Here is a 27,464-nt window from a genome sequence, read left to right as displayed (position 1 = left end):
TCAATTAATTTGGTTCATATTCGTGAGAAATGTAGCCCTGCCCCCCGTTCACCCAATCTGTTTGGTCTTATTAATGTCCCATCCCAAGCAAAAAGTGTACATGCAGGTTATGCTGTTATATTGTCCAACTAATGTTGACACCAATCCTACACCCTTACCTGAAATGCCCCAAAATCAACAGGAAGCGACCCGATATCTAAAGGGTGTGACCCTGGAATGCCTCAAAATCTACATATATGTACAGGAAGTCCGAGATGCCACAAAATTAACAAAGTATCCTGATATAACAACCATCACAACTAAGCAACCATCACAATTTCTCCAGAAATAACATTTTCTAGTCTTTAAACCACATTTCCAACACAAGTATAGGGATGGGATGGGATGGGATGGGATGGGATGGGATGGGATGGGATGGGATGGGATGGGATGGGATGGGATGGGATAGGACTTTTCTTCCCCTTTGAATTGTACTATTAATGATTGATTGCTTGCTTTACTTGAATTTAGTTTTGGAGTCTTGTGTTGCAAACAATGAGGACCATGCGGTGAGTGAAGGTGGATTGATACTAAGGCTAAGTTCATACTACAGGTGTTAATGCACAAATCCGATATTTTCGTGTTTTTCTGACTCGAGTGAGGCATTTACTTGACGGTCTGAACGTGACAAGTTGCATTGAACTGGACAATTTCAAATCCAATCTGGATCACTTTCGTATATGGTTCAAATCCGATGTGGGCCACATTTTTCCAGACTGTTGCGGCGAGAGAGACGCTACGGTAGCGGTGCAACTGTGCGTTATTAGCGCCTAGCTTGGGTCTGACTTGACAACAGTCATAAAAAAAATAAAAATGGGTTGAGGATAAGCCTGAGAATGATCTGTTTTCTGTCTGCTACATATAAGCAATATTTCAACAATCCTTACACGGCCGAGAGTCAGGGCAAACTGCCCGTATGTGTGTGTGACATTCACGGACATGGCGTGCATGCTATCGATCCGTATACTTTGAATATAAGCCTAAACTGGGATTATTTATGTCTGTTATTTGTGTCCTCTTTTTAAAAAGCAAAATATGATATTCCTGGAATGACAGATGACAGCCAACATGTGTGGTCATTTGTTTTGATGCTTTTGCACATGCGGGTCGTCTTGCTCGGCGCGTGTCGGAATTAGTGCGCATGCGTGATACTTGAATGGTCTCAATGGACAAAGGCAGTCTGAACAGGCACGACAAAAAAACAGATATGACAAAGAATCGGATTTGTGTATTAAGACCTGTAGTATGAACCTAGCCTAATTGACACCAACCTGCCCTTCTCATTGATGATAGTCAATCTGGAGGTATCTTTTATGGCCTCGTAGTTCTTGGACCAGACAAACTCGCAGCCCTCACTCATCTCAGAGCACTCGAAAACCATGGAGATCACGCCGTCGTCATCTACATCCACGTAGATCTCTTTGGTGCCTGAGAAAACAGAAGAGGATTATTATTATTAATATTATTTTATTTTTTTCTTTAATCTAAATTCAATTTCATCCTGCTGTCTATCTAAATTTGAATTCAATCTGCAGTGATCCCTCACTACTTTGCGCCCTCAGTATTTTTTATCTAAATAATAATAATAATATAGATGCGCTGTCCCAAGCCAATCGCGTAGTCTCACTCTCGCTCCCTCTCCCTGCTCTTTGTACGTCAGCCCGTGCACTGGAGTTACTTATTAAAATTAACAATGATTGCCAGACGTTGATGGTTAATGTTACCATAGAGCCGAGCATCAAAGCACCACATGCGCCAATCATCGTTTAACTTGTTAAACAGTTGCTGTGCCAACTCATTGTGTGTAAGTGAGCAGCTTTGGATTTGAGCGGACTCACTCAATGAAGCATTTAATAAAGCTAAGCATTTTTCTACGACAGTCCTTTATTCTTGTTTAAAAAAATTATTTGGTGCGACAGTATTATGTTTAAAACTTTATCGTGATTATTATATTTGAAATTCTTAAAACCCATTTATTAAAAATATGCATACATAAATGTTTAAATTATACTTGGGGGAGAAAAAAGTGAAAAAAAATGTCTTATCTGTATCTCTTTCCAATGCTAAATCTGAATAAATACATTGACCATGCCACGGTTTTTCACTTATCACAGCAGGTTCTGGTCCCCAATAACCGTTAAAAATGAGGAATCACTGGACTTTTTGAATGAAAAAAATTAAAAATGTGTGATTTTTCAGATTATCCAAAGTACATTATTTAATAAAAATACATTTATAGAGTGCTTGTCATGACACTCAGAGACGCTTTAGATGAAGGATGAATGAGGAAATGCATTTTTATTTTACTTCATTGAGTAACTTTATTTGATCATTAAAATTTTATTCTAAAAATATTTGATTGTTTTGACTTTAATTTGAATCAGTTTTCTGTAAGTTTTGTGTTATTTTTTAATTATATGTTTGAGAAACATTTGATTATATTTAAGGGTCATTTTGAAATTAATTACCATATTTTTGTGACTATAAGTCGCACCAGCCAAAAAATACGCAATGAAAAGGAAAAAAACATATGTCGCACCGGAGTATAAGTCACATTTTTTAAATTAATTTATTAATACATTTATTTGATAGAATTCAGCACCAAGAACAGACGTGTCATCTTGAAAGGCAATTTAACATTTAAAAAAAAAAAAAAAAGAGAACAACAGGCTGAATAGGTGTATGGTATGTTAACATTACATGACGCATAAACAACGAACTGAGAACGTGCACGGTTTGTTAATGTAACATACCTATTAAGAGTTATTCAAATAACTATAGCATAAAGAACATGTTAACAAGCAACAATGATAATAATGTGTTAAGACATAAGACGCACTCTCTGCCAAACTATGAAAAAAAAACGACTTATAGTCCAAAAAAATACGGTACAAGGTAAAGTTTTAATGTCATATTTTATACAGTCGAATACTTACTTGTAGAGCAGGGCGGTAAACCGAAAATTTACCGTTACCGAAATTCTTCACGATGACCGACGTAATTTTGACCATGTCGGTAAATTCGGTAATTTAATAAAAGAAGAAAATATAGTCTTTTCATCCCGCTTTGACTCTGTGTTGTTCGGCTATGTTCATTCCCCTTTAAGAAAGCAGACAGTGTGCTTACGTTTGGAGTCACATGGTTTTCAGGAAGCCAATCAAACAGAAGCCCGGTAGGCTAACGCTAGCAGCTAACGCTAGCGGCTAACGCTACAAGTAAACGGGATGAAGTCGGGCTGAAGTTAGCTTCGCCAAACTTTCACCCGACATTAAGTAAACTCTTGACGGGTTCCAAATAGGGATGGAAAAACCGAGGCTTTCTGAAACAATGAACCACTTTTAAGACAATTGCCCTAAATTGAATCACTGTTTGACGCACTGCAAGAGCCCCATCTACTGGATAAACAGTGCACGTTTCCTTTTAAAAGTAAAGTTGACAAATTGCCTCAGCATTACATATCTTCAATAGAATTAAGTGGATGTCGTCTATTTCAACCAGGAGATCGTGTCGTCATTAAGTGTGATTTACACAATTAAAGTTGACCTCTTTAAGCCTGTGTCATTGCTTTTGTCTGTGAAGACGTGTTCAAAGCAGTATTTGTAATACACGACAGTGCTAGTCTTGTAAGTGGCTCGTCCTAGATGACGGGGAGTAACTACTATTGTTTATTTTTTGTAAAAATTACAGTACAGTAAGCACAGTGCTTGGGAACAGTAATATTATTTATTGCATACTGTAAGGATTTCCAAAATCATAAGATGTAAATAATTGAGCTGAATAAAAGAAAGGTTTGTGAAACATTTTATTTTTTAATTAAGTATAATTTCTGGGGGGCGGGTGGATGTGTCGTATTTGTATCTATTCTACATATCTAAACGTATGCCACTATCTAGTGTATAACAATGCGGAATGAATTTAATGAAATTCAAGTGATGATATTTTTCAAGTCATACAAGCTGTTATAAATGTTCACACAAGAATTCTTATTGTTTACAAGATTTTTTTTAATACTTAATGTTTAGACTGCATGTGCAATTGTTAAATTGAAAGCTGGTAAATAATTTTAACGAGAAACTTAATTTGTATTCCATGCATTGATTCAAATTTTCAAATTATATAACAGTTTGCTTGGGCGAATTTATCGTCATTTAACGTTATCGAGGTAAATCTGCTCAATTTATCGTGATACGTACTTAAGGCCATATCGCCCAGCCCTACTTACTTGTAATATAATTTTGTTGTATTTCTTTCTTTTACTTAATTGACAATAATTTCATAATTTTATCTCTGCCATTTTGTTGTATTTTTTCATTTAAATATATGTTTGGTGTATTTTTAAAGTTAATCAAAGATGCAATTACATTTTAAGTGTACATACAGTCTCAGCCTTTACTAACATTTTCCTAACATGACAATCACACTTACCGGGGCGACTCTCGGCCAGGATGGGTCCTAAGACTGCGGAGGGATTTCCAACACCTGCGAGGTTTTGAGCACGGACACGGAAGACGTAGGACGTAGCAGCCTGTAGCCCGCTCACCTGAATCAACAACAACAGTGAGGAGGAGGTTCTTGTTTCATTTCCAAATGCATAGAAGCTCCTCTCACTTTCATAAACCTGGACTTGTTCGTCTTCTCGTGGACGGCCGTCCAGCCTTCTTCTCCAACTGACGCCTCCTTGACGTCCAAATAGTAGCCATTGACAGGAGATCGACCGTCGAATGAAGGTGGCTCCCACAGCACAACCATGGAGGAGTCCCGGACCTCCAGAACATGAAGCCCAACGGGAGGGCCTTTGACGAGAAACCGGGCCATGGCATTAAACATCCATTTTAAAACACACAATGCTTTGAGCCTTCAATAAATACAATTTACACCTTTTCCAAACTGAAAGACAATTTAGTCTGCAATCTAAATTACAAACAAATGTATTATTGTTCTTGACCACAACTATAAAAGACAATAGTTTTCAATCAAAGACAACTTCAGGGAGCCTCAATGAGAATGTTCTTGTTAACATAGAAGACCAGAGGTGGATAGAAACAAGTTACATTTACTTGAGTAATTAAAAAAAAAAAATCTTACTCCAGTAGTTTGGGCAACACTAGAGTTATTACATTTCCCTCTTTATTCTATCTATTAGATTTGACTTTATTTTTGCCAGCACAGTGGCTTTACCAGTTTCACCAATGAGACGTCGCAACAAAAATCATACGACTCCATGATACCAATCAGATGAAACAATACAGTCACATGACCACACACATAAGCTTGCAGTCAGAAGTCCTATGATCACGCCAGTGTGTTTCAATCACGTGGTATCTTTAAAGCACTGTAAGAAAATATATCACTCAAAAGCTTGTATTTTACCCTCTCCCAGGTTTTATTTGGCATCAATAAACCAGGCAAAACCTGGATGTTTTCTCCACTAGAGGGTATTCTTGGTCTTTGGATGGGTGATGTTTCATTTCTGTAGCTTTTTCCAGTCAGAATTTCATTATTTTTGTGTTTTTTTGCCCTAATATGGTCATGGAATAGGTTATAGTACAGTATAATAATAAAAATAACAGTTCAAATATGATGTGCTGCGGTACGATACCATTATTAGAAAAAAATCAAACATTGTGAGTGCAGTTATTCATTACTTAAGTATTCTTTTCATCAAATACTGTTTTACTTGTATTTGTGTAAATTTTATAGAAGACTTTCTTGGGTAATGTTATTTTGAAGTAACGCTACTCTTACCTAAATAAACTTTTGGCTACTTGCCCCACCTTTGTAGAAGACAATATTGAATGTTCAAACCTGAGGAACAAGTTTTATCAGTTAAATGCTTAAGGCGCACAACGTCCGTATTTTCACGACTGTAAGAACATTTTGGTAAATTAGGATGTACAATTAACTTAAGTGTTTGTGAACATTAGAAGACAATATGAAGTCCTAATTGAACCTAGCACAGTACCAATTTTTGTCAATTTTAAGTTGTTCAAAAAAATCTAACGTACATATTTTAAGACTGAAGGGACATTTATATGGTTATATGGTGTTATACTTATATAGCGCTTTTCCACCTTTTAAGCCTTCAATTAACCTAAATTACACACTTTCTGAAAAATTCTGTAAGCTTTTTCAGATACATGAAATAAAATTTTCAGTCTTCGGTGAATCAAATATTTTTGTAACCTTTAGAAACTATTTGAAGTCTTCAGAGAACCTGACATGTACATTTTTGTTACCATTAATGGCGATTTTGAGTCTCTGATGACCTTAACACATAGCTTTTAGGTCAACATTGAAGACAATTTTACACAATACGCTTATGCTACCTGGCACAGTAAGGGTCCATTCTTGGCACTCCAGGGCTGCACTGGGCACGGAGCCATCACTCACACCTGCCATGTTCATGGCGCGTACCTGGAACTGGTAAACTACATTCTCCTTCAGGTTCTCAACCTGAGCAGGAACAGATGAAGATGAGTTTGGTGCTAAAAGAGAAAAACATGGTGTTTTGGATTTGAGCTCACCTTATAGGAGGTGGTAGTCAAGGCCTGAAGGTTGAGCTCATGCCACTTGCTGACCACTTGTCCCTTCACAGTCCTGTAGTCTACAAAGTAACCTCTGATGTCAGCTCCTCCAGTGTTGGCCGGTTCGCTCCAGCCAATCACCATTGTGTCCTTGTCAGCTTCCAGCAAGCGCACGCCAGTCGGCATCGCAGGGACGGCTGAGACGTGTTGCAGATATCCATTGTTATACATTTTAAATGAATGGAACTTTTTTTTCCCTCCACATAAACCCAGTATTCTGCTTTCATATCAAGCAGGGAAAACATAATTGGAATTTTGTAAACTTTTATAACATTTTAATGTCTATTACACCTATAAAAACATTATACCGTCCATCTTTAATGTCCTTATGAGTTTATTTTTTTACTAATGCTAACACTTTCTCCTGAAAACTATTATAATAGGTAAACACAGGGTTTCTACTGGCATCAGCAAATCTCATTTAATGCCACTTTAAACTAATTTAATGCCCTACCATCCTTTGAAAAATGGAATTGTCCCGTATTCAGAAGCAACAGTAGGCGTCCCATATTGAGCTTTGTCCCATTTTATCGTGAAACTTGAAAATAGTGTCTTATTTGCAGAAGGAACGAATATAGGTTGGCCCCGGGTTACGAACAAGTTCCGTTACTAGGCTGGCGATGTAACCCAAATTTCCGTGTAAGTCGGAATTAACCCTTTAAGTACCTCTCAATACAAAATAACTGTCCAAAACCATCAGTGGTACCGCTACATGCGAAGTTAATTTGTTCCAGGATCTTGTTTGTAAGTTGAAATGGTTGTATGTCGAGCAGGATTTTCCCATAAGAATACATTATACCGTATTGGCCCGAATACAAGACTGTGTTTTATTGTATTGAAATAAGACTGAAAAAGTGGGAGTCGTCTTATATTCGGGGTCTAGACATTATACCCATTCACGACGCTAGATGGCGCCAGATATCAATTAAGTGAATGCTGAACTTGAGGAGCAATGTTCTGTCATGACAGATCTGAGTTACTCTCAAGTTTAACCAGTTTGCATTATTTTATTGCAATGTTTTTCCTTATTCAGATTTGTTTCAAGACTACAGTTACAGTTAGACTTCACTTTGAAGGTTAATGCAGTGATTGCAATTTTGTTGTTTTATCACAATAGATTGGTTTATTTACATTTCAAAAACCAGAAGCCATTCATTACTGATGTGATTGTACTTTAGTTTACATATTTAAATGTTCAGATATTAAGATTTTAATGAGGCAAAATAACATGCTTTTTCTCTCAATTATATTGTCTCTCAATAATTATAATCATTTGTTTCAGATCTACTGTAATTATTTTCTGTATAAAAATTTGGCGTTCAAAAAGTCTTTTTTCAAACTTGAGTCTTGAAAAAGAGGGGGTCGTCTTATAATCAGGGCGTCTTATATTCGAGCCAATACCGTATATAAAAGTTGTAAAGCAATAAAACTGCAATAAAAATGAATGAAATGAACAAAAAATATATTTTTATAATGGGTCAAAATTATTTTGTCGAACAGATCATGTGACGAGCACCTCAAACGGTCATATGCTTTGCATATTATTTTCAGCAACAACAACAAATTTAGAGGAGGGCAATTTTATTATGCAAATGATTTTTTTTTTTTTTTTTAAATATTTTATTTGATTGAAGCAGCTTTTTTGGGGATTGAATGATTTAGAAACAAATGTCCTACCCATAATATGGGTACACAACACACAAAAAGGATTGCTTCAATCAAACTTTTTCAATGAAAAATTAAGTGTTGAAATGCAGATTTTCCAATCTCAAATATTTTTTCGCATTCAAAAGAGTTTTCTATGATTGAATTTTTTTTTTCTTTTTTTGATTGAAGTGATGTTTCTTTTTAATTTTTTTTTTTTAAAGCAACTTTTTTTTTTGGATTGAATAATAAAGAAAAAAACGTCCTAGCCAAAATGTGGCCCAAACACATATCAACATTACTTCAATCAAAAAAGTTGCTTCAATCAAAACAAAAAACAAAAAAAAATCAAAGAAAAATGGCATTCACATGCATTTTTTGGAGCTTCAAATTTATTTCTGCATTCAAACACATTTTTTTTAATTGAAGCGACTTTTTTTTGATTGAAAATAAATATTTTGATTGAAGCAACTTTTCTTTAATTGAAGTAACTTTCCTTTTTATTGATTGAATAATAAAGACACAAATCTACCTCTAAATGGCTCCGCCCAGGGGATATAATTTTTGACTGGGGTAACTACATTGGCACAACACCGGCGGGCGTACCATATTCAATGGATGACAATCTTGGCGAAAAGTATTGCCTAAGCAGCCTGATTTAGAATTCCCCTCAAGAATGATATGAAACAAAAAACGCTTTATTATTATAAATATTCCTGTAAGTTAATTTTATTGCTGACACTTCTATTCGGAGTCATCAACATGTTGTGCCCCCCCCCGCCCCAAAAGTAAAACTCCGCCTATGAATACATTGTTATATATTTTGAATGAATGGAATTTTTTTTTTCTCCACATGACCCCTGAATAACCACAATTGTATCTTTGATTTTAAAAACAGTAATTCTGCTTTCATATCAAGCAGGGACAACATTATTGGGATTTTGTAAACTTTTATAACATTTTTAATGTTCCTACTACACCTATAAAACAATATACCGTACATCTTTAATGTCTTTATGAGTTTTTTTATACTAATGCTAACACATCCTTAAAACTATTGTCGTAGGTTAACACATGGTTTCTACAGGCATCAGCAAATCTCATTAAATGCAACTTTAAACTAATTTAATGCCCTACCATCCTTTGAAAAATGGAATTGTCCCGTATTCAGAAACAACAGACAGCATCCCGTATTGAGCTTTGTCCCATATTATTGTGAAACTTGAAAATAGTGTCTTATTTGCTAAAGGAACAGGCCCAGGTTACGAACAAGTTCCGTTACTAGGCTGGCGATGTAACCCGAATTTCCGTGTAAGTCGGAATTAACCCTCTAAGTACCTCTAAATACAAAATAACTGTCCAAAACCATGAGTTGTACCTCTACATACGAAGCACCTTGTTGGTCCCTTTTTTTTTTTTAAACACTGACACCTTTTTAAAACGTTATCTCGATTCTTGGCAGGAGCATATCGATAACCTTTTGGGATACAAAGTATCATGATATATCACAATTTCGATATTTTGCCCCTCGCCATAGTGACTGTTATCGGGCAGGCCAGCTCTACCCATGATGTGTCCATTATTTGTTTTTCAGGGAGTTGGCAACCCTACCCATGCTCAACTGTAGATAGTTTTACACACACAAATTGCAAGCGTTAAACAATGAATATTTTTAATCGCTGAAAATACAAATGCAACTTAAACGCAACAAACCGCTTGATGCAACTTCTGTTCCAGTGAGAACACAAGGCTCAGGAAGGCCATGCATGCATGGAGGAGGGCTAGGAGAGGAACACTAGCAGCCAATCGGTATTACTTTCAGCCCTAAAATTAGCAACCAGAGTAGCTACCGGTACATAAGAGCGATTCCTGGGTTTAACATTAACTCTTAATAGGATTAATAGGAAGCAAAACTGAGAAGCATAAACACCCACACCCAAACCTGTCTAGTTTACATGATTTTTAATGCCTCAAAGATTTATTTTAATGCTTTTTAAGGCCTGAATTTTGACAAAATCAATTCAATGACTTTTAATGCTTTTTAACGACCTGCATAAACCCTCTAACAGTTATCTGATGTGCTTTAAGTACACACACACACCTTCCTTGGTTTTGGAAAAAGTACTTACACAGAAGCTTGACTCATTAGCCTCATGCTCTTGTAAGTATGTTTTAGCCTTTTTCACCTTGTCAATGCACCAGTAGGGCTCCTGAAGAGTTAGCACACAGCTACGTCAACATCCACATGACAAAACTGGCCACACATTTGCAAAATGTAGCAGGCACATGCATAAAATATTAGTCAGTAGCACTATTCTTAAAAAACACATTAGTCTTTTTTCCACAATTCAAAACCATTTTCAGCTGTCTCAACCTTTCTGTGTAATATTTTGGGCAAAATGAGCGAATAATTCGACAAAGACAATAAAAGAAATTCCCACACTTCATACATACATTGAACAAGCACTTAAAAAGTCAATTTTCCATAATATGGAAAGAGAAGAATGAAGCAGAACACTCATGGCAGACCTCATCAATAAGAAAAAAAATTAAAGACAATAAGATTAGTGAAAATAAATCTGAGGGAAGCTTAACACTCAGAAAAAAAAAATTGAAAGTCAAGGAGTAACGTCAAAGCAAGGGCGTAGGTTTGCATAAGGACGGTAGGGACATAACACTACCAACATTTCAGGATGCTCAAATTGTCCCCACCAACTTTTAAGCTACCTTATTTGCATTTTCAATAAGTTTAGCTATAAAGGTAATTTACATGGTCTTCCCATGTGTTGTTAGGTTAGAATTGACCCTAGCATGATTAAGTGCATTACTTTTATTATGTTCAGACTTAAATTTACCCCTTTTCACTTGCTGAATGTGTCGGTCCATTTTTCCCCCTCAAACGCACGTTTGATTGGCTGATGACTAGAAACCCCACATTCACACAATCCAGAGAGAAATACATGTCAATATGCCGCTTCCTCCGCCCCCTTTGAAGAGGAGCGATATTAGAAGTTTTTTTTCTTTTGTCGGCCAGCAGCAGCAGCAGCCTCTGTAAATAATGTAAAAAGATGTCAATGTTGTGGAGTTGGGGAACATGCCACTAATTCTGTTACTGGAAGTCCGACCCCTGCATCAGAGTTAGCATAACATTAAACTGTGTGAACTTGCTAACCTGTGAAAGTCGAATAGAAAGCTGATTAGAGAGGTGTCTTCCTGTATGTTTTCTACTGTCAACTTTAATTCAACTGTGCATTTTGTGGATTTATTCATTAATTAAAATGTGTCTATTTTCTAAATTAAAAAAAAAAAAGCATTTACATGTGCAGCCTATACACATTTTTAACCCCCCCCCCCAAAAAAAAACACTCAAAAATACAACCACTGTAAATTTCATTTAAATGAAGGAAGCATTTTGAAAAAATGACTTTATCCCTATGAAAATAATTTTAACTTTTTTCATTTTTATGTAGTAACCAGCAATTTTTGAGAAATGTACCCAATCTGTTTGGTCTTATTAATGTCCCGTCCCCAGCAAAACGTGTACATGCAGGCTATGCTGTAATAGCGTACCTACCAATGTTGAGACCAAACCTACGCCCTTGCGTCAAAGCAAATTAATTTAAAAATAGAAGATGGGGTGAGAAGCTCTGGGTACCTCACGATACGATAACGATTATCGCACGATATGGTCATACAACAATCATCGAGAAATGGGTTAGAAAATCATTTTAAATTATACAATATATTGATTTTTGGTCACTTCCTGTTGATTTTCAGGGCATTTACATATCACTTCCTGATTTTGGGTTAATGAACAGGTAGTGACATGTGAATGTCCCTAAATGAATTGTAAGTGACTCAAAATCAACGGGAAGTGACCTATAAATGCTATGAAATGAACCTGAAGTTACCTATAAATGCCCCCGAAACCGGGAAGACTGGCTGTGAAAGCAATGTCAATGGCAACAATGAGCTAACACAGACAATAATCCAGTGGAAGATTTTTTTTTTTTTTTTTAATTTACAGCAACACTAGGTAACTTTTCAGTTTTGGTCGATTTTAGCGACGCCAGTGGACAAAAGCGGTAGTATTTTTGCCTTAAGGTGCCAATGACAACAAAAAGCATGTTTATTTCATATTTTCTGCGGTATTTTATGCTCCTGAATGAATTGATGAAAGATTGAAGGTCAAGGAGTAACGTCAAAGCAAATGAATTTAAAAATAAAAGATGGGTGGGAAGATCTGGGTACCTCACGATTAGGTTTGCGATACAAGGCTCACGAAAACTATTATCTCACGACATGGCGATGCAACAGTCATCGAACAATGGGTCAGGAAATCATTCTAAAATGTACAATATTTTTGGTCACTTCCTGTTGATTTGGGGTTACTGAACAGGTAGTGACATGGGAATGTCTGTAAATGAATAGGATGTGACTCAAAATCAACGGGAAGTGACCTATAAATGCCATAAAATGAACATGAAGAATAGTATACCTATAAATGCCCCCGAAACTGGAAAGACTGGCTGTGAAAGCAATGTCAATGGCTGGCAACCTTGAGCTAACACAGACACTTTTCCAGTGGAAGATTTTGGTTGCAACTTGTTAGTTCCTTCCCTTTTTTTATTTATTTTTTTAATTGAGAGCAACACTAAGTAACTTTTCAGTTTTGGTCGATTTTAGCGACACCAGTGGACAAAATCAGTAGTGTTTTGCCTTAAGGAAGACTGCGTTTCCCATGAAGACCAGCGCACACCCGCACAGTGTCGTAAAATCATGAACGCGGTGGCGCACGATCCGGGTTGCGGGGGCGGTCATCGGTCACGGGGTTCAGCCGGGGGTGTGGAAGCGTTGGCGGGGCCGCGGGTAGCCAGGGCCAGGCAGGGGTATTGTTATGCAAATGCTGTACAGTGTATTACAGTGAAACGCCTTGGTCTCCAGCTTGAAATGCTCCCACAATTTTGACATTTTCTGCCTTTTCTTGGTGCATTTCTCTTGGCTTTCGTCGGCTTCTTTGTCATTATATCTATATCCGTGCATGGTTGAAATCAAATATATTCGCCGCCGCTGTCACGTTCTGCTGCTGGTTAGATTTTGTTAGTTTCAGAGTCGGCTGTGGGACCGTTCCCAACATCCCACCGGCAGCGAGTTCCAGCTAATCAACAGTAGTATATAAACGCGGGCAAACCAAGACAACGGTGCCGAGATATTAGCTTGCTGGTCACCATTCGACACATACTACTTTCGAGTCGCTTTGTATTTGCCATCTTGTTCGTCAGCCATCTTTGTTTTGTGATCCTCTACCTTGTGCAGGTATTGAATGTAGAGCTGAAACGAGTACTCGAGCAACTCGAGTTTAAAAACTGATCCGAGTAATTTTATTCACCTCGAGTAATCGTTTATTTTGACAGCTCTAAGCATCACGTTTTGCTCGACTACTTTTAATGCGGGACAACGCGCTGTCACGTGCGGAGAGGAAGAAGAAAAAAACAAACTTACTGCAGCCGACAGCCGCCACAAACAACGCCGACGTTGCTAAATACTAGCCCGCACGATGCTACGCTAGTATTAACAAGTAGCGTCAGATGCGTCTCATAGAGATCACATGTATGTTGAACTAGATGAGAATGACACACTCGGCCGCGTCTGGGCAGCGTTAGTAAACAGCCGCCATCTTAAAGCAGTAGAGCGCTAAGCGCTAATAAATAAGATTAACGTTACTGTCGCTACTAGCTCACGTAACTTCTTTGCGCTAATAGTCACCCGATCATGTAACGTTAGCCCTGCGGAGGGCTAGGTTTCAATTAATTATGACCACTGTCGATGCGTGGCTAACGTGTCTTACATACAGGCTTTAACATAACATAGCGTTGTGGAGTGATGAGGGTGTAAAATGAAAACTTAATCATGCTAACTATCAATTTTAGCTCAGTAGTCATTGCTGGATAAAACACCAAGTAGCACTGGTCCCTAATGTGCTCCAATACAGCCTGTATCATACATTTTGTTTTGAACACTGCAAAAACTCAAAATCCTATCAGGACTTACAGTTTAGACTAACTTAAAACTTAACTAGAACTTAAAAATGGCCTGACACAAAGAGAAATTCAATTGAAACACGTGGGAAAAAATCCTAACTTTTAAGTGATGTGTGTTATCAAGCGTAACGGCATTTTTAGGTAAGATATATATATATATATATATATATATATATATATATATATATATATATATTATTTTATTTTTTAACAAGATCTAAAAGTTTTTTGAGTGAAAGCAGTGAATTAGTCTTTTTTTTTTAATTCTAGTTACATCTGAGATGCAATTGTTGGCTGTTTTCAACAATATACATCGAAAATAAAGACATTGATTGACTGAAAATGGTTCATGATTAGATGAAATGTCTTGTTTTCTCATGTATATTTATAATTGCTCTTCACCTAAAAATATATTTGTTTTATCCGATTACTCAATTAATCGATAGAATTTTCAGTCGATTACTCGATTACTAAAATATTCGATAGCTGCAGCACTAATTGAGTGTATTTTTGTTTGTCTTTTGGGTATCTGCCCACTGCTCAGTTACGCATTATTGATCTCCGTCGACCTATTTGCGAAGGACCCCTTTTGTTATTTTCTCTTTTCCGCGATCGCATGTTTTGTTTTGTTTGTGCCTTGATAAATCCCTGAGCGCTTCCCTTCGGTTGTCTGATCTTAGGTCCTATCTTGTTCTCCACATTCGCGAACCATTACAGTCGCTGTTTTCTTCCGGTACGTACGTGACGTTAGCGCGTTGTCCCGCATTAAAATTAGTCCGGGCAAAACGTGATGCTTAGAGCTGGGAAAAATTAAACGATTCCTCGAGGCGCAGAAAATTACTCGGCTCAATTTTTTAAACTCGAGTTACTCAAGTATTCATTTCAGCTCTAGTAGCAGATTTCCTGCCACCCTCCTCAAAGTTAATTAGTGCCGGTGAAAGCGATACAGACCAGCTCAAGATACAGTGCCCTCCATAATTATTGGCACCCCTGAAAAAGATGTGTTTTTTAGATTCTATTTTTTTTTTAAATTCAAATAATATGGGACCTTAATGGAAAAAAAGAGAAAAATCCAACCTTCAATACAAGTGCATTCATTCAGTGGGGAAAAAAATCCCACATAAAGAAAAAATCTGACCACTCATCTGACCAAAGCACACGGTCCCTGTATTTTTGTGTGAGACCAAGATTGAGCTTTTTGGCAACAAACACTTTATGTGGGTCTGGCGTGCCACGAAAGATGCGCATGCTGAAAAGCACCTCATACCCACTGTGAAGTATGGGGGTGGGACAGTGATGCTGTGGGGCTGTTTCGCTTCCAAAGGCGCTGGGAACCTTGTTAGGGTGCATGGCATCATGAATGCTTTGAAATACCAGGACATTTTAAATCAAAATCTGTTGCCCTCTGCCCGAAAGCTGAAGATGGGTTGTCACTGGGTCTTTCAGCAAGACAATGACCCTAAACATATGGCCAAATCTACACAGAAATGGTTCACCAGACACAAAATCAAGCTCCTCCCATGGCCATCTCAGTCCCCAGACCTTGTTTTGTTGGCAAAAGGGGGTTGTACAAAGTATTAACACCAGGGGTGCTAATAATTGTGACACACATTATTTGATGTCAAATAATTTTTTCTTTATGTGGGATTTTTTTCCCCACTGAATGAATGCACTTGTATTGAAGGTTGGATTTTTCTCTTTTTTCCCATTAAGGTCCCATATTATTTGAATTAAAAAAAAATATTAGAAGCTAAAAACACATCTTTTTCAGGGGTGCCAATAATTATGGAGGGCACTGTATAAAAGAGGCGTCATTCAACTAGTTGTCAGTCGATAAAGCACAAATGTTGTGAAAATATTTTATAAAGGTTGAAGAGCTACCAAGTGTTGCTTTAAACGGTCGAGAGCGAGCATATCGATAACCTTTTTGGGATACAAACTATCACGATACACATAGCAGTGGAGTAAATTTATGAGCACTGATGGTAAGAGAGAACAAGATAAAGTGGATTGCAGACTCACAAATGGCTGCCCGCACCAGTTCCGGCTGGGAAGCGGTGGAGCTCAGGCTGTAGCCGGCGGCATTGACCGCCTTCACTCGAAACACGCACGTGGTTTCGCAAGTGAGGCCATGACACACGAACCTGAACATGATCCACAGAAATATTATGAGCAGTGGTTAAATGCAGAACACTTGTGGGAATATAGAGAGCCCAATCAGTTCAAAAAGGGTCAGGTCTCATTGTCAAAGTGTTTTACCTGGTTTGTTTCACAGGCCTGTTGTTGCACGGCATCCAAACGTCCGTGCCTACAACACTGTACTCAATGTAGTAGCCGACCAGGTTCTTTACATCCTTAGAGGCCTCCCAGGAGACCACTACTGAGGTGCTAGTGTTCCTGGTGGCCACGGGTGTGCCCGGAGATGAAGGCAGGTCTGCACAGAAGCATGACAATGACAATGTCCTTCACTTGAATGTTTGTTTTAAGTTCATGTCGGATGGACAGCGGACTCACCGAGCACGTCTCCTACAGTGATTTCACTGGTGGCTAGGGAGGCTTCGCTCACGCCCGCAGAGTTGCAGCAGCGCACACGGAAGCTGTACGATTTACCTTCGGACAGATCGAACAAGGCGAAGCGAGGAGACTTGACGGGCATGCTTGTGTTCACCCTCTGCCACATGTCTGAGCCTGAAACGCACTGAAGCATATTGCAGCAAACAGCACAAAGCCATTCTTAATACAATTTTAGATTTGCGATAAACAGCAAGTACTTACATCGTTACAATTATAAACAATTATGAATGGATAAGGAATTCATTAAATTTCTGTACTACTTATCCTAGGGTGACCATATTTTGATTTCCAAAAAAGATGACACTCAGCCCGGCCTCAAGATACTTGAATTTTACTCGAAATTCACTCAAAGATGCCTATATCAGTTTAATATATTTAAAGTGTGCCCCCTCACTCTGGATGGAAAAATGCAGTTTGAAAAAAATAATATATATAGAATTCATGGAAATGTAGTCCAGTCAATACACATACACACAGTAGGCTATGTGCCAACTAAACATTTTTATAAATTACTATCACGACAATTGTCCTTGACGAATTGTTATTACCATTCAATTGATATTCTCATTCAATGTTCTAGATTGCACACAAACAATAACCGAAATAAACTGACAAACAACTCAATCAGCATGTTTCCAAACGTAGCAGTTCAAAACTACATTTCCCATAATACGTAGGGTGGTTTAGCTTACTGATCGCTAGCTGAGGCAAAAATCAAACTTTGCTATAAAAGTTTACAATCATCGGCAGCGCAACGATGCGACACCAAACGGGATTTTACGGTCAAAGCTCCGACAGAAGTCAACAGTTGCCATTATATACGTATTTATCGTAAAAAACTTAACTGGGCAGGCGTTGTGGCCAAATCGTCAACCCAGTAGATGGCGGTAATGCCTCATGATAGTGGTAAACTGCCAACAAAAACAAGAACTACTCCTTCCTTCCCAACTACTAGGAGCCATTTCATTGCAGGCAGGCGCTACCACCCAGCGGCCAGAGGGATTCTCTTCAAATTGGTCCCGTGAAAAATCATAAAAACCGGACATTTTTATGAATTTATAAAACCTGCCCGGACGACGAGCATACTACGTGAAAGTAGGACTTGTCCAGGCAAAAGAGGACGTTTGGTCACCCTAACTTATCCTCATGAGGGTTATAGACCCTACTCAACTACGTCACAAAATGGGCGTGTCGCTGTTTCCGGCCGCCATATTGTACCTATTTTTTAGACCAATTCTCATTGTTTTCAATTAGTCGAGCAAGTTATAGAGCAATTCATGGAAGCCCCGGTGTTATCTGACGCTGTAAACTCATTGGATGCGTTGCATAAAAGGCGTTACGTGGAAAAGCTTCAGTTTATCCATTCGCCAGATCCGTATTTGATGCCTAAATCGATGTTTTTCGACCCGCTGGCTTCGCCTGACATCTGCTATCCTGATATTTACAACTATCTTGTCCACACAAAATCAGCCTATTCTCACGAAAGTTTGAAAAACTTTAAGAGCTTGGAGGCTTATAAATACTTCGTTGCTGGTTGGGTGAAACAGGTCCTCGTACACAAAAATTCGGCAGGAATCTTGTGCTCGAAAGGTGAGTTACGAAATTTTCAATTCAAAATCTTTTGTTCTTGCTAACATCCACTGGCAAGTCTAATGTATTTCATATCATTTGTCAATGGAGCTAGGGCTTTTAATGTTTATATGGTTTAGCGATAGCACTCTCACTACATACATATATAATATGTAATAAATATGAAGTGCGATAGCACTACTCCAGATTGTCCCTAGTTGAATTTATTTTTTGGCTTTTGACCTCAATAGTGAAATTGTATGACAACTGTCTGATTATCCCCTTATAATTATATATTTTCAGGTAGTTCATTCACAACATCTGAGTGTATGTTGTCGGCGATTAGCCTAGCAATGATCTTAATTGTGATTGTCAGCCCAAAACCCTCTAAATATATATTAAATGCATCTTACCAGATATAAAATGACTACTACATAATCTGTGGTAGTCGTTTGGAGCCCAGTTTTCTCGTCGAATTGCAGCAGTCAATCTCGGTCTCCTCTTCGGGTCTCTCGGAATACGGTAAAAATTCAAGTCTCTCCGTCTATCTTCTCTGTTTTTGCAACCGACCGCCACACACGACTTCACCATTTTGATTATTAATGTTAACGAGCAGAAAAACACGCCATAATAGGAGGAATTTACGAAGCGCTAATGCATTAACATGACGATTGTACGGACAACATGGCGCGGGGGCGTGGCTGTGACGTCACGTGAGTAGGGTCTATAGGAGGAATGGAGCCTATCCCAGCTACAGTGGTATAAAAAAGTATCTGAACCTTTTGGTATTTCTCACATTTCTGCATAAAACCACCATCAAATGTGATCTGATCTTTGTCAAAACCACACCGATGAAAAAACAGTGTCTGCTTTAACTAAAACCACCCAAACATTTAGAGGTTTTCATATTTTAATGATAGCATGCAAACAATGAAAGAAGGGGGGGGGGGGGGGGGGGGTAAGTAAATGGTGTTATACTTGAATAGCGCTTTTATACCTTTCAAGGCTCTCAAAGTGCTTTACACTACATCGCCATCCACCCACTGGTGACGCAGCACCAGGAGCAATGTGGAGTTCAGTATCTTGCGCAAGGATACTTAGGCGAGCTCATCAGGGGAGAGAATCTAACCCACATCCTCTGGGTTGGGGGACAACTACTCTACCACTGAGCCACGCCACCCCAAGTAAGTGAACCCTCTGCCTAAGGAGACTTAAAGAGCAATCAAAACCAATTTTTACCAAACACTTTAAGTCAGGTATGTGATCACTGATCAGTGGTTTAAAGCTGCCCTGCCCACTATAAAACACACACCTGGTAAGAATTGTCTTGATGAGAAGCATTTTCTGGTGTGCATAATGGCTCGGTCAAAAGAGCTGTCTGAAGACTTGCGATCAAGGATTGCTGATTTGTATAAAGCTGGGAGGGGATACAAAACCATCTTTAAAAGTCTGGATGTTCATCAATCGACAGTCAGAGAAGTTGTCTACAAATGGAGACAGTTTGGCACTGTTGCTTCTCTCCTAAGGAGTGGCCGTCCACCAAAGGTGATGCCAACAGTTCAGCGCAAAATACTCCGAGAGGTAAAAAAGAACCCTAGAGTGTCTGCTAAAGACTTACAGAAATCACTGGCAGAGTCCAATATTTCTGTCCACACATCAACTAGTATATGTAAAACTATGGCCAATAATGGTGTTCATGGGAGGACTCCACGGAGGAAGCCACTGCTGTCTAAAAAAACATTGTTGCCCGTTTAATGTTCACAAAAAGGCACTTGGACACTCCACAGAATTTTTGGCAAAATATTTTGTGGACTGATGAAACCAAAGTTGAATTGTTTGGGAGTGACACACAACGTCATGTTTGGAGGAAAAATGGAACAGCTCAGCAACATCAACACCTCATGCCCACTGTGAAGCATTGTGGAGGGAGCATCATGATTTGGAGATGTTTTGCTTCCTCAGGGCCTGAACAACTTGCAATGATTAATTGAAGAATGAATTCAAAAGTTTATTGGGATGTTTTGCAGGAAAACCTGAGGCCGTCTATCAGACAGTTGAAGCCCAAAAAAAAGGATGGATGCTGCAACAAGACAATGATCCAAAACACAGACATAAATCAACTTCAGAATGGTTTCAGAAGACCAAAATACACGTTCTGGAGTGGTCAAGTCAAAGTCCTGCCTTGAACCTCATTGAGATGCTGTGGCATGACCTAAAGACAGCGATTCGTGCCAGACATCCCAGGAATCTGACTGAACAACAGCAGTTTTGTATAGAAGAATAGGCCGTGATTAGTCCTGATCGATGTGCCAGACTGATCTGCAGCTACAGGGAGCGTCTGGTTGAAGTTATTACTGCCAAGGGGGGGCACAAAATATTAAATGTGGTGGTTCACTTACTTATTTTTCCCCCCTTCTGTCATTGTTTGCATACTGTCCTCATTAAAATATGAAAAAAACTCCCAAACATTTATAGGTTATTTAAAGCTGACACTGTTTTTACATCTGTGTGATTTTGACAAAGATCAGACCACATTTGATGGTGATTTTATGTAGAAATGTGAGAAATTCCAAAAGGTTCAGATACTTTTTCAGCCCACTATAACTATGAGCAGAAGGTGAGGTTATTACCGCATCTCATCTTGTAGATGAATTTGAAGTATTTTCTGCAGACTGTTAGTAAATTCCAACTTTATTCCCATAATATTTTTATGATTAAATGTCTTTTTTCTTACTACAATTTCAAGAGAGTAAAATTAGGACTGTTCTGATTATTTTTGCAATTTTTTGTTTCTTTTTTTTGTAATCAAGCAGAAATATATATACGGTATATGGCAGAAAAAACAGGACTGAAAAAGCAATTTCTGCTCTTGCACTCGTCTTCAAAAAAAAACTGCTGTATTTTAGGCCAAAACAACTGTTGTGTTTGATAGAACAATATGTCTATATGCTGCCATAGCAGTTTCATGGCGCATTAAGCCCCCAAACTATTTTTTATGTCTGTTTTACCCTGGAAACCCCCATTTACAAATGTCGCGCAACCGCTTTCATTTCAACCCAGCTAATTATATTTATTATTCAAAATGTCTTTTTTAGCTTAGAATCATTAATCAATGTCTAATATTTTGTTTAAAAAAAAAACAAAACAAAAAACAAAACAGCAAAAAAAAAAAAAAAGACTTTAAAAAATGACTCATTCGCATATTTTAAACTTTAAAACAAATTACGTCACAATGAAAAAAATGGTGTCTTTAAAAATGTCACGGATGTCTACCTCATAACTATCGCTTAATTGTATTTTTTTGTTACCGTCGCATTTCCTCCGATATGTTAGATGAATAATCGATCCAAACAAAGAAAAACTGAAGAAAAAAAAAAAACTTTAAAAGGGTAAATTTATGAAAAAGAAAATCTCAACCACTCCTTGATGTCTGCAATTTCTGCATTGCGACCCATGTTATATTACCATGTTTCACCCATTAAATCCCAAAAAATTGAGCTGTAGCCATTCACAGCTGTGTCTTGACACTCAGTGATACATGCTACATGGGGTTTTTGGATCGAAACAAGGCAAGTACGCGATAAGATCTCGTTAAAGCCATGGCGTCTTTAATTCTGCTCTTTCATGCTCTCGCATAGAGTTTTACTGTTCAAAAAAAAATTAAATTAAATTAAAAATGCCCTCCTGTTCAAATTTTTTCTTGGCCCAGAAAATTGAGATTTCAAGCTTTCCAATGATGTAACACACGTGCATATCGGACAGTTAATTAAGATTTTGACTTACTCCTCAAAAACGATGATTTCAACTTTGCCAAAAGGTCATTTAATAAATGCAAGATTATGACTTAATTTTCATCAAAATACTATTTCTGCAATATCTTCATGTTTTAAAGTTAAAAACCAGATTTTTATTTTGTAGCAGTGCAACAATATTCCGGTAAAATTACATTTCCTTTGACATTAAAAACTAATATAAAATTGAGTTTTTGAAAATGAATTTATCATCATTCCTCAAACAATGAAGATTTAGCTTGCCATTCTCACCTTCTCAATATAATACATCACTCCTTCATGACCCCTTTGGACAGGGGGCTTCCAGGCAAGCACCACGTAGCTCTTAGTTGCCTCGGTAACCACCACGTCAGTTGGTTCTCCTGGGACCACTCCAGCTGGAGGCGAATGATAATGATAGGAGAAGATATTTTGACAAGGTATTCAAAATATACACAATGGATACATCAAGTCATTACAGCTCTTAAAATGTTCCACATTTAATGCACCGTATGCCAAAATGGAATAAAAGTAAACACACGACAAGAACAAAAAGTTGAGAAAAAAACAATATTTATACCAGTGTGATCCTCTTCTGTGAACTTGATCATGCCAGTCCATGGCGCAGAAGGCCCTGCAGGCATGAGGGGGAAAAAAAAAAGACCAACACTAGTTTCGGCAAGTCCACGTTGTTGCCTCAGTATTAGCAGCTCCCCTGTCATTCCTCACCAAGCAGACGGGCCCTGTCGAAAGGATCCATGGCAATCACAACATCAGAGATGCGTGACGCACGGCTCACACCCGCCTTATTCAGGGCGGTCACCCTGAAAACGTAGGAGCGCCCCTCTACCAGGCCCGTGACGGGGAAGCGGGCGTACTTGACCGGGGTGTCGTTACATTGCGCCCAGTGGTGCGTCCCCACCTCACACCTACCAAAACACAGCAGTTAGGTTTAAAAATTTAGAGGCAAGGAAGTGTCAAAATTAGTGTTGCACCGATACCATTTTTTGGCCCCGATACAGATACCTGGCTGTGCAGTATCGGCCGATACCGATACCACCCCGATTATATATATATATATATATATATATATTAGGGCTGTCAAAATTAGCGCGTTAACGGCCGTTAATTAATTTTTTTAATTAATCACGTTAAAATATTTGACGCAATTAACGCACTTGCCCAGCTCAGACAGATTTAAATCTCAGTAGAGTGAAAGGCCCACTTGTTAATTTTGTTTTGCGGAGTTTTGCTGCCCTCTGCTGGCGTTTGGGTGCGGCTGATTTTATAGTGTAAGTAATTCTTGACATCAACAATGGCGGGCTACTAGTTTATTTTTTGATTAAAAATATTACAAATTTTATCAAAAAGAAAACATTAAGAGGGGTTTTAATATAAAATTTCTATAACTTGTACTAACATTTTTCATAAAGAACTACAAGTCTTTCTATCCATGGATCACTTTAACAGAATGTTAATAATGTTAATGCCATCTTGTTGATTTATTGTTATAATACACAAATACAGTCCTTGTCCTGTACCGCATGTTGAATATATATATCCATCTTGTGTCTTATCTTTCCATTCCAACAATAATTTACAGAAAAATATGGCATATTATATAGATGGTTTGAATTGCGATTAATTGCGATTAATTACGATTAATTAATTTTTAAGCTGTAATTAACTCGATTAAAAATTTTAATCGTTTGACAGCCCTAATATATATATATATTTTTTTCTTTATTATTATTTTTTTTCCAAAGCGCTACATAATTGGATGTGAAATCATTGCTATCAAGGCTTTGTCAGGCTGTTGCTTACCTTTGCAAAATAGGAAAAAGTACACTAAACCCTAGTAGACAATAGTTGAATAAACCTTCCGCTCTCAAAGGCCAAAATAGTGCTAAATTTGTGAAATTAATTAAACATGTATAATACTAGCCCAACAGTAAGAAAGTAAAAATAAATTCATAATAATAAACTCTGAATGAACTGAAAAAACTTTTTTAAACCTCCCAAAGTCCAAACAGTGCAACTTTCATGAAGTTATTGTCACATTCTGCTGCTGGTTAGATTGTGTTTTGTTGCTGGGCGTGGGGGCGTGGCACTTGAATCCAATGCAGGCTCATCAATGCAGCATTTAAGCACGGGTGATCTCAGTGAAGGCTGCCGAGATATTTGCCTTGCTGATCGCTATTTGACATCTGACACAATAATCTCGCTACATTTGCTTGTTATGCCCCTGCATTGGGTTTTTCTGTTAGTGTGCTGCTCTCGTTTGTAACCGCTGCCTATCGTCTTAGTTTGTCCGTCGACCTGCTGTCACGGACTCCTTTCGTTATTTCTACTGTCCCGCGATAGCGTGTTATTTTTTGTTTGCTATCATTAAACCCTTTTATGTATCCCCCGCTTGTTGTCTGCTTCGAGGTTCAACCTTGTTTCCGCATTTGCGGACGCTAACAATTATAAGTAATAATAATTGACCACAGCATCCCGTCTCTCCTTTTTTTCGGGAGGTGGGAGTCCCTTATTTCTATTTCTGAAAGGTGGCAACAATACTTTGGAAACACTTCCCAAATTACTGCGGCATTTCTTTCAGTAAAAGACAATAAAAGTAAAGTAGACGAAGTGAACTGACCAGAGATTGTTGCTCCGGTCCAGCGGCCTTCTTCCTCTGGATAGCAGTCCTGCTCTTGCAGGCTCAAACTCGTTGTGTTCGTTCACGTTTCGTCTTCAAATGTTTTATCAAGTTCGAGGTATTGAAACTGGCCAATTTAACTCCACATCTCCAAACTTTCAGGCCGCAAATCTTGCATGCAGCCATTGATTTTAATCGACGGGATTTCTATTTGGAAATATTTCCCGACCGCAGCCATATTTCCTGGTTTGTTTTTCGTCCATATGAAAAAGCCCCCTTTTGATTGGTCAGGAGTGGCTATTGGCCCGCTCTCATTGGTCTGGAGCAGGCCAATAGCGATAGCTGCTTGGTGTTCACGTGTCATCACACAACACAGAGAGAGTGTTGTGAGCGCCAGGAGGAGAAAAAGGCTGTGGTCAAATGTTATAATAATGGACCGGTAAATGGTATCGGCCCCATCTTTGTTGGTACTCGCCGATACCGATACCACCATTTCGGGCCGGATCGGCGCCCCCTGCCAATACTAGTATCGGTATCGGTGCATCTTTAGTCAAAATAGGGGCTGAGCAATGTTATTTTTATCAACGATGACGGTACATAAAATATTTCGTCAATGAACAATTTTTTCATAACGAGCTAAAAACGTGGCTTCGGAGACTAGAACATAATGAGACGAATGCCAGTTTTTGTAGACCAGACGACAACCACGGAGCCAGTACAAGTATTTTTTTCATTAACTTGAGCATAAACATCATAATGATATTGACAGGTCACATTCACCAGACACACCGCCACACCTTCAACTAGGGGGCCGTACAACACTGCTTCAGTCGGTGGCAGTTATTCAACACATGCCGGATTTAGGTTGAAAAAGTACGAAAGCTGTACCGCATACAAACAGGAAAGATTGTCTTAAGAGTGATTTGTTCGAGGATTCAAGGTTATTATTATATTTTTCGTACCATGCATGTATTTTGAAACGTGAAAAAAATCAATGGGAGGAATTAACCGCTACGGCATTGGCGTCATAATTCACAATATTTACGTGCTAACTGCCCGTTTTTATGCTTTTAAACAAGAATCGAGAGTGTTTTACGTCCATATCTATTAAGAATTCAGGGATGTAAGTATTTATTCCCAAAAATTTCAACGTAAAAAGCTCTTTTTTGTAATAAGGCAGCGCCAAGTTTGCGTCTTCTAGGTGGGTTTAATTAAATAATTGACTGCTTTTTATGCTGAATGTGTATTATCATCACGAAGTTGGCGTTCTCCTTGGAGACGCTATACTATGTGCTTGTCTATGTTCACTCCAAATTGTTGGAAACCTTTATTTTTGGACTAAAACTTTTGTCTTTTCGTCCAAAAGACTAAGACAAAAATTAAAAGGACTGCCAAAAACAACACTGGGGCTGACCAACCTGTCAACGTAGTAGCCCAAGATGGGGCTGCTGCCCTCCATGGCGGGCTGCTTCCAGGTCACCACTACGTAGTCCTTGTTGACATCATGGCAGCGCACATCCAGGGGGGCCACAGGAACCCCCTCTACCTCCACATCGGCATCTGGTTTAAAAAAAAAAAAAAAAAAACACATACACAAAGTCGATAAGGGCACTATTTTGTTTGGTAAGTGTCAAGTTCAAACCATAATCCTTAGGTAGACATTTATAAAATTACCCAAAATAAGGAGCGAAGGCTCACTATTTTGAGAGAAGGTGAACAACAATTTTTGGCAGCCCTTTTAATTTTCATAATATTTATTAGTCTTAGTCATATTTTAGTCATCTCAAAATGTGTTTGTTGTTGTCTAGTTTTTGTTGACGAACCCTCAAGACTAATTTTGTCTAGTTTTAATCGACGTTTACTAAAAATGTACAAACTGTATGTAAAAAAAGTCAGAGTTTAAGAGGTTGCTCGCCGATAGAATTAGCCCAATGCTAACATGAACACGAATGCTATGCTAATGCTATGAGTTACATTTAGTGTGGGATGATCACCCAGCACAGCCCTTTAAGGCTAAAGCAACAATGCATAGTCTCTCTGGCCAAAAAAAACAAATCTTACCGTGTATGCAAGCCTGCATGGAGACTGGAGACGACACACTGGTGAGTATATCATGAGTTACACAACTACTACGATTAGGGTTGTTCCGATCATGTTTTTTTCCTCCCGGTCCGATCCCGATCGTTTTAGTTTGAGTATCTGCCGATCCCGATATTTCCCGATCCGATTGCTTTTTTTTTTTGCTCCTGATTCAATTCCAATCATTCCCGATAATTTTTCCCGATCATATACATTTGGGCAATGCATTAAGAAAAAAATGAATAAAACTCGGACGAATATACACGTTCAACATACAGTACATAAGTACTGTATTTGTTTATTATGACAATAAATCCTCAAGATGGCATTTACATTATTAACATTCTTTCTGTGAGAGGGATCCACGGATAGAAAGACAGTGTTTCCCATAGGATTTTTTGAAACTGTGGTGGTGTGCTGCATCGGAGTCGGACAGCCTCACCATGTCGTGCCACGGCGAATTTTACGTTACGCTACGTTACCCTATGTAATAATGAGACTTTTTTTCTCGTAGCAATAGTAC

General features: G+C 38.3%; 1 protein-coding gene across 4 annotated transcripts in view; it reads right to left on the bottom strand.

Moving 5' to 3' along the window:
- Window positions 1-27,464, bottom strand: part of myom1a (myomesin 1a (skelemin)) — a 74,995-nt gene that overhangs the window by 23,662 nt on the left and 23,869 nt on the right. For all 4 annotated transcript variants that reach the window (XM_057856488.1, XM_057856487.1, XM_057856489.1 and 1 more), the window contains 12 exons: window positions 26,281-26,422; window positions 22,951-23,150; window positions 22,802-22,855; window positions 22,495-22,619; window positions 16,823-17,006; window positions 16,568-16,742; window positions 16,331-16,452; window positions 6,564-6,760; window positions 6,366-6,492; window positions 4,648-4,832; window positions 4,465-4,579; window positions 1,311-1,467 (listed from right to left, as the gene is read on the bottom strand). In XM_057856488.1, the coding sequence (XP_057712471.1) occupies window positions 1,311-1,467; window positions 4,465-4,579; window positions 4,648-4,832; window positions 6,366-6,492; window positions 6,564-6,760; window positions 16,331-16,452; window positions 16,568-16,742; window positions 16,823-17,006; window positions 22,495-22,619; window positions 22,802-22,855; window positions 22,951-23,150; window positions 26,281-26,422 (1,783 nt within the window). The remainder of the gene's footprint in view (window positions 1-1,310; window positions 1,468-4,464; window positions 4,580-4,647; window positions 4,833-6,365; window positions 6,493-6,563; window positions 6,761-16,330; window positions 16,453-16,567; window positions 16,743-16,822; window positions 17,007-22,494; window positions 22,620-22,801; window positions 22,856-22,950; window positions 23,151-26,280; window positions 26,423-27,464) is intronic.

Source organism: Corythoichthys intestinalis, chromosome 14 (assembly GCF_030265065.1).
Source record: "Corythoichthys intestinalis isolate RoL2023-P3 chromosome 14, ASM3026506v1, whole genome shotgun sequence".
Classification (NCBI taxonomy): Eukaryota; Metazoa; Chordata; class Actinopteri; order Syngnathiformes; family Syngnathidae; genus Corythoichthys; species Corythoichthys intestinalis.
The sequence above is the reverse complement of the archived record's forward strand: the minus strand, read 5'-3'. Positions and strand labels throughout refer to the sequence as shown.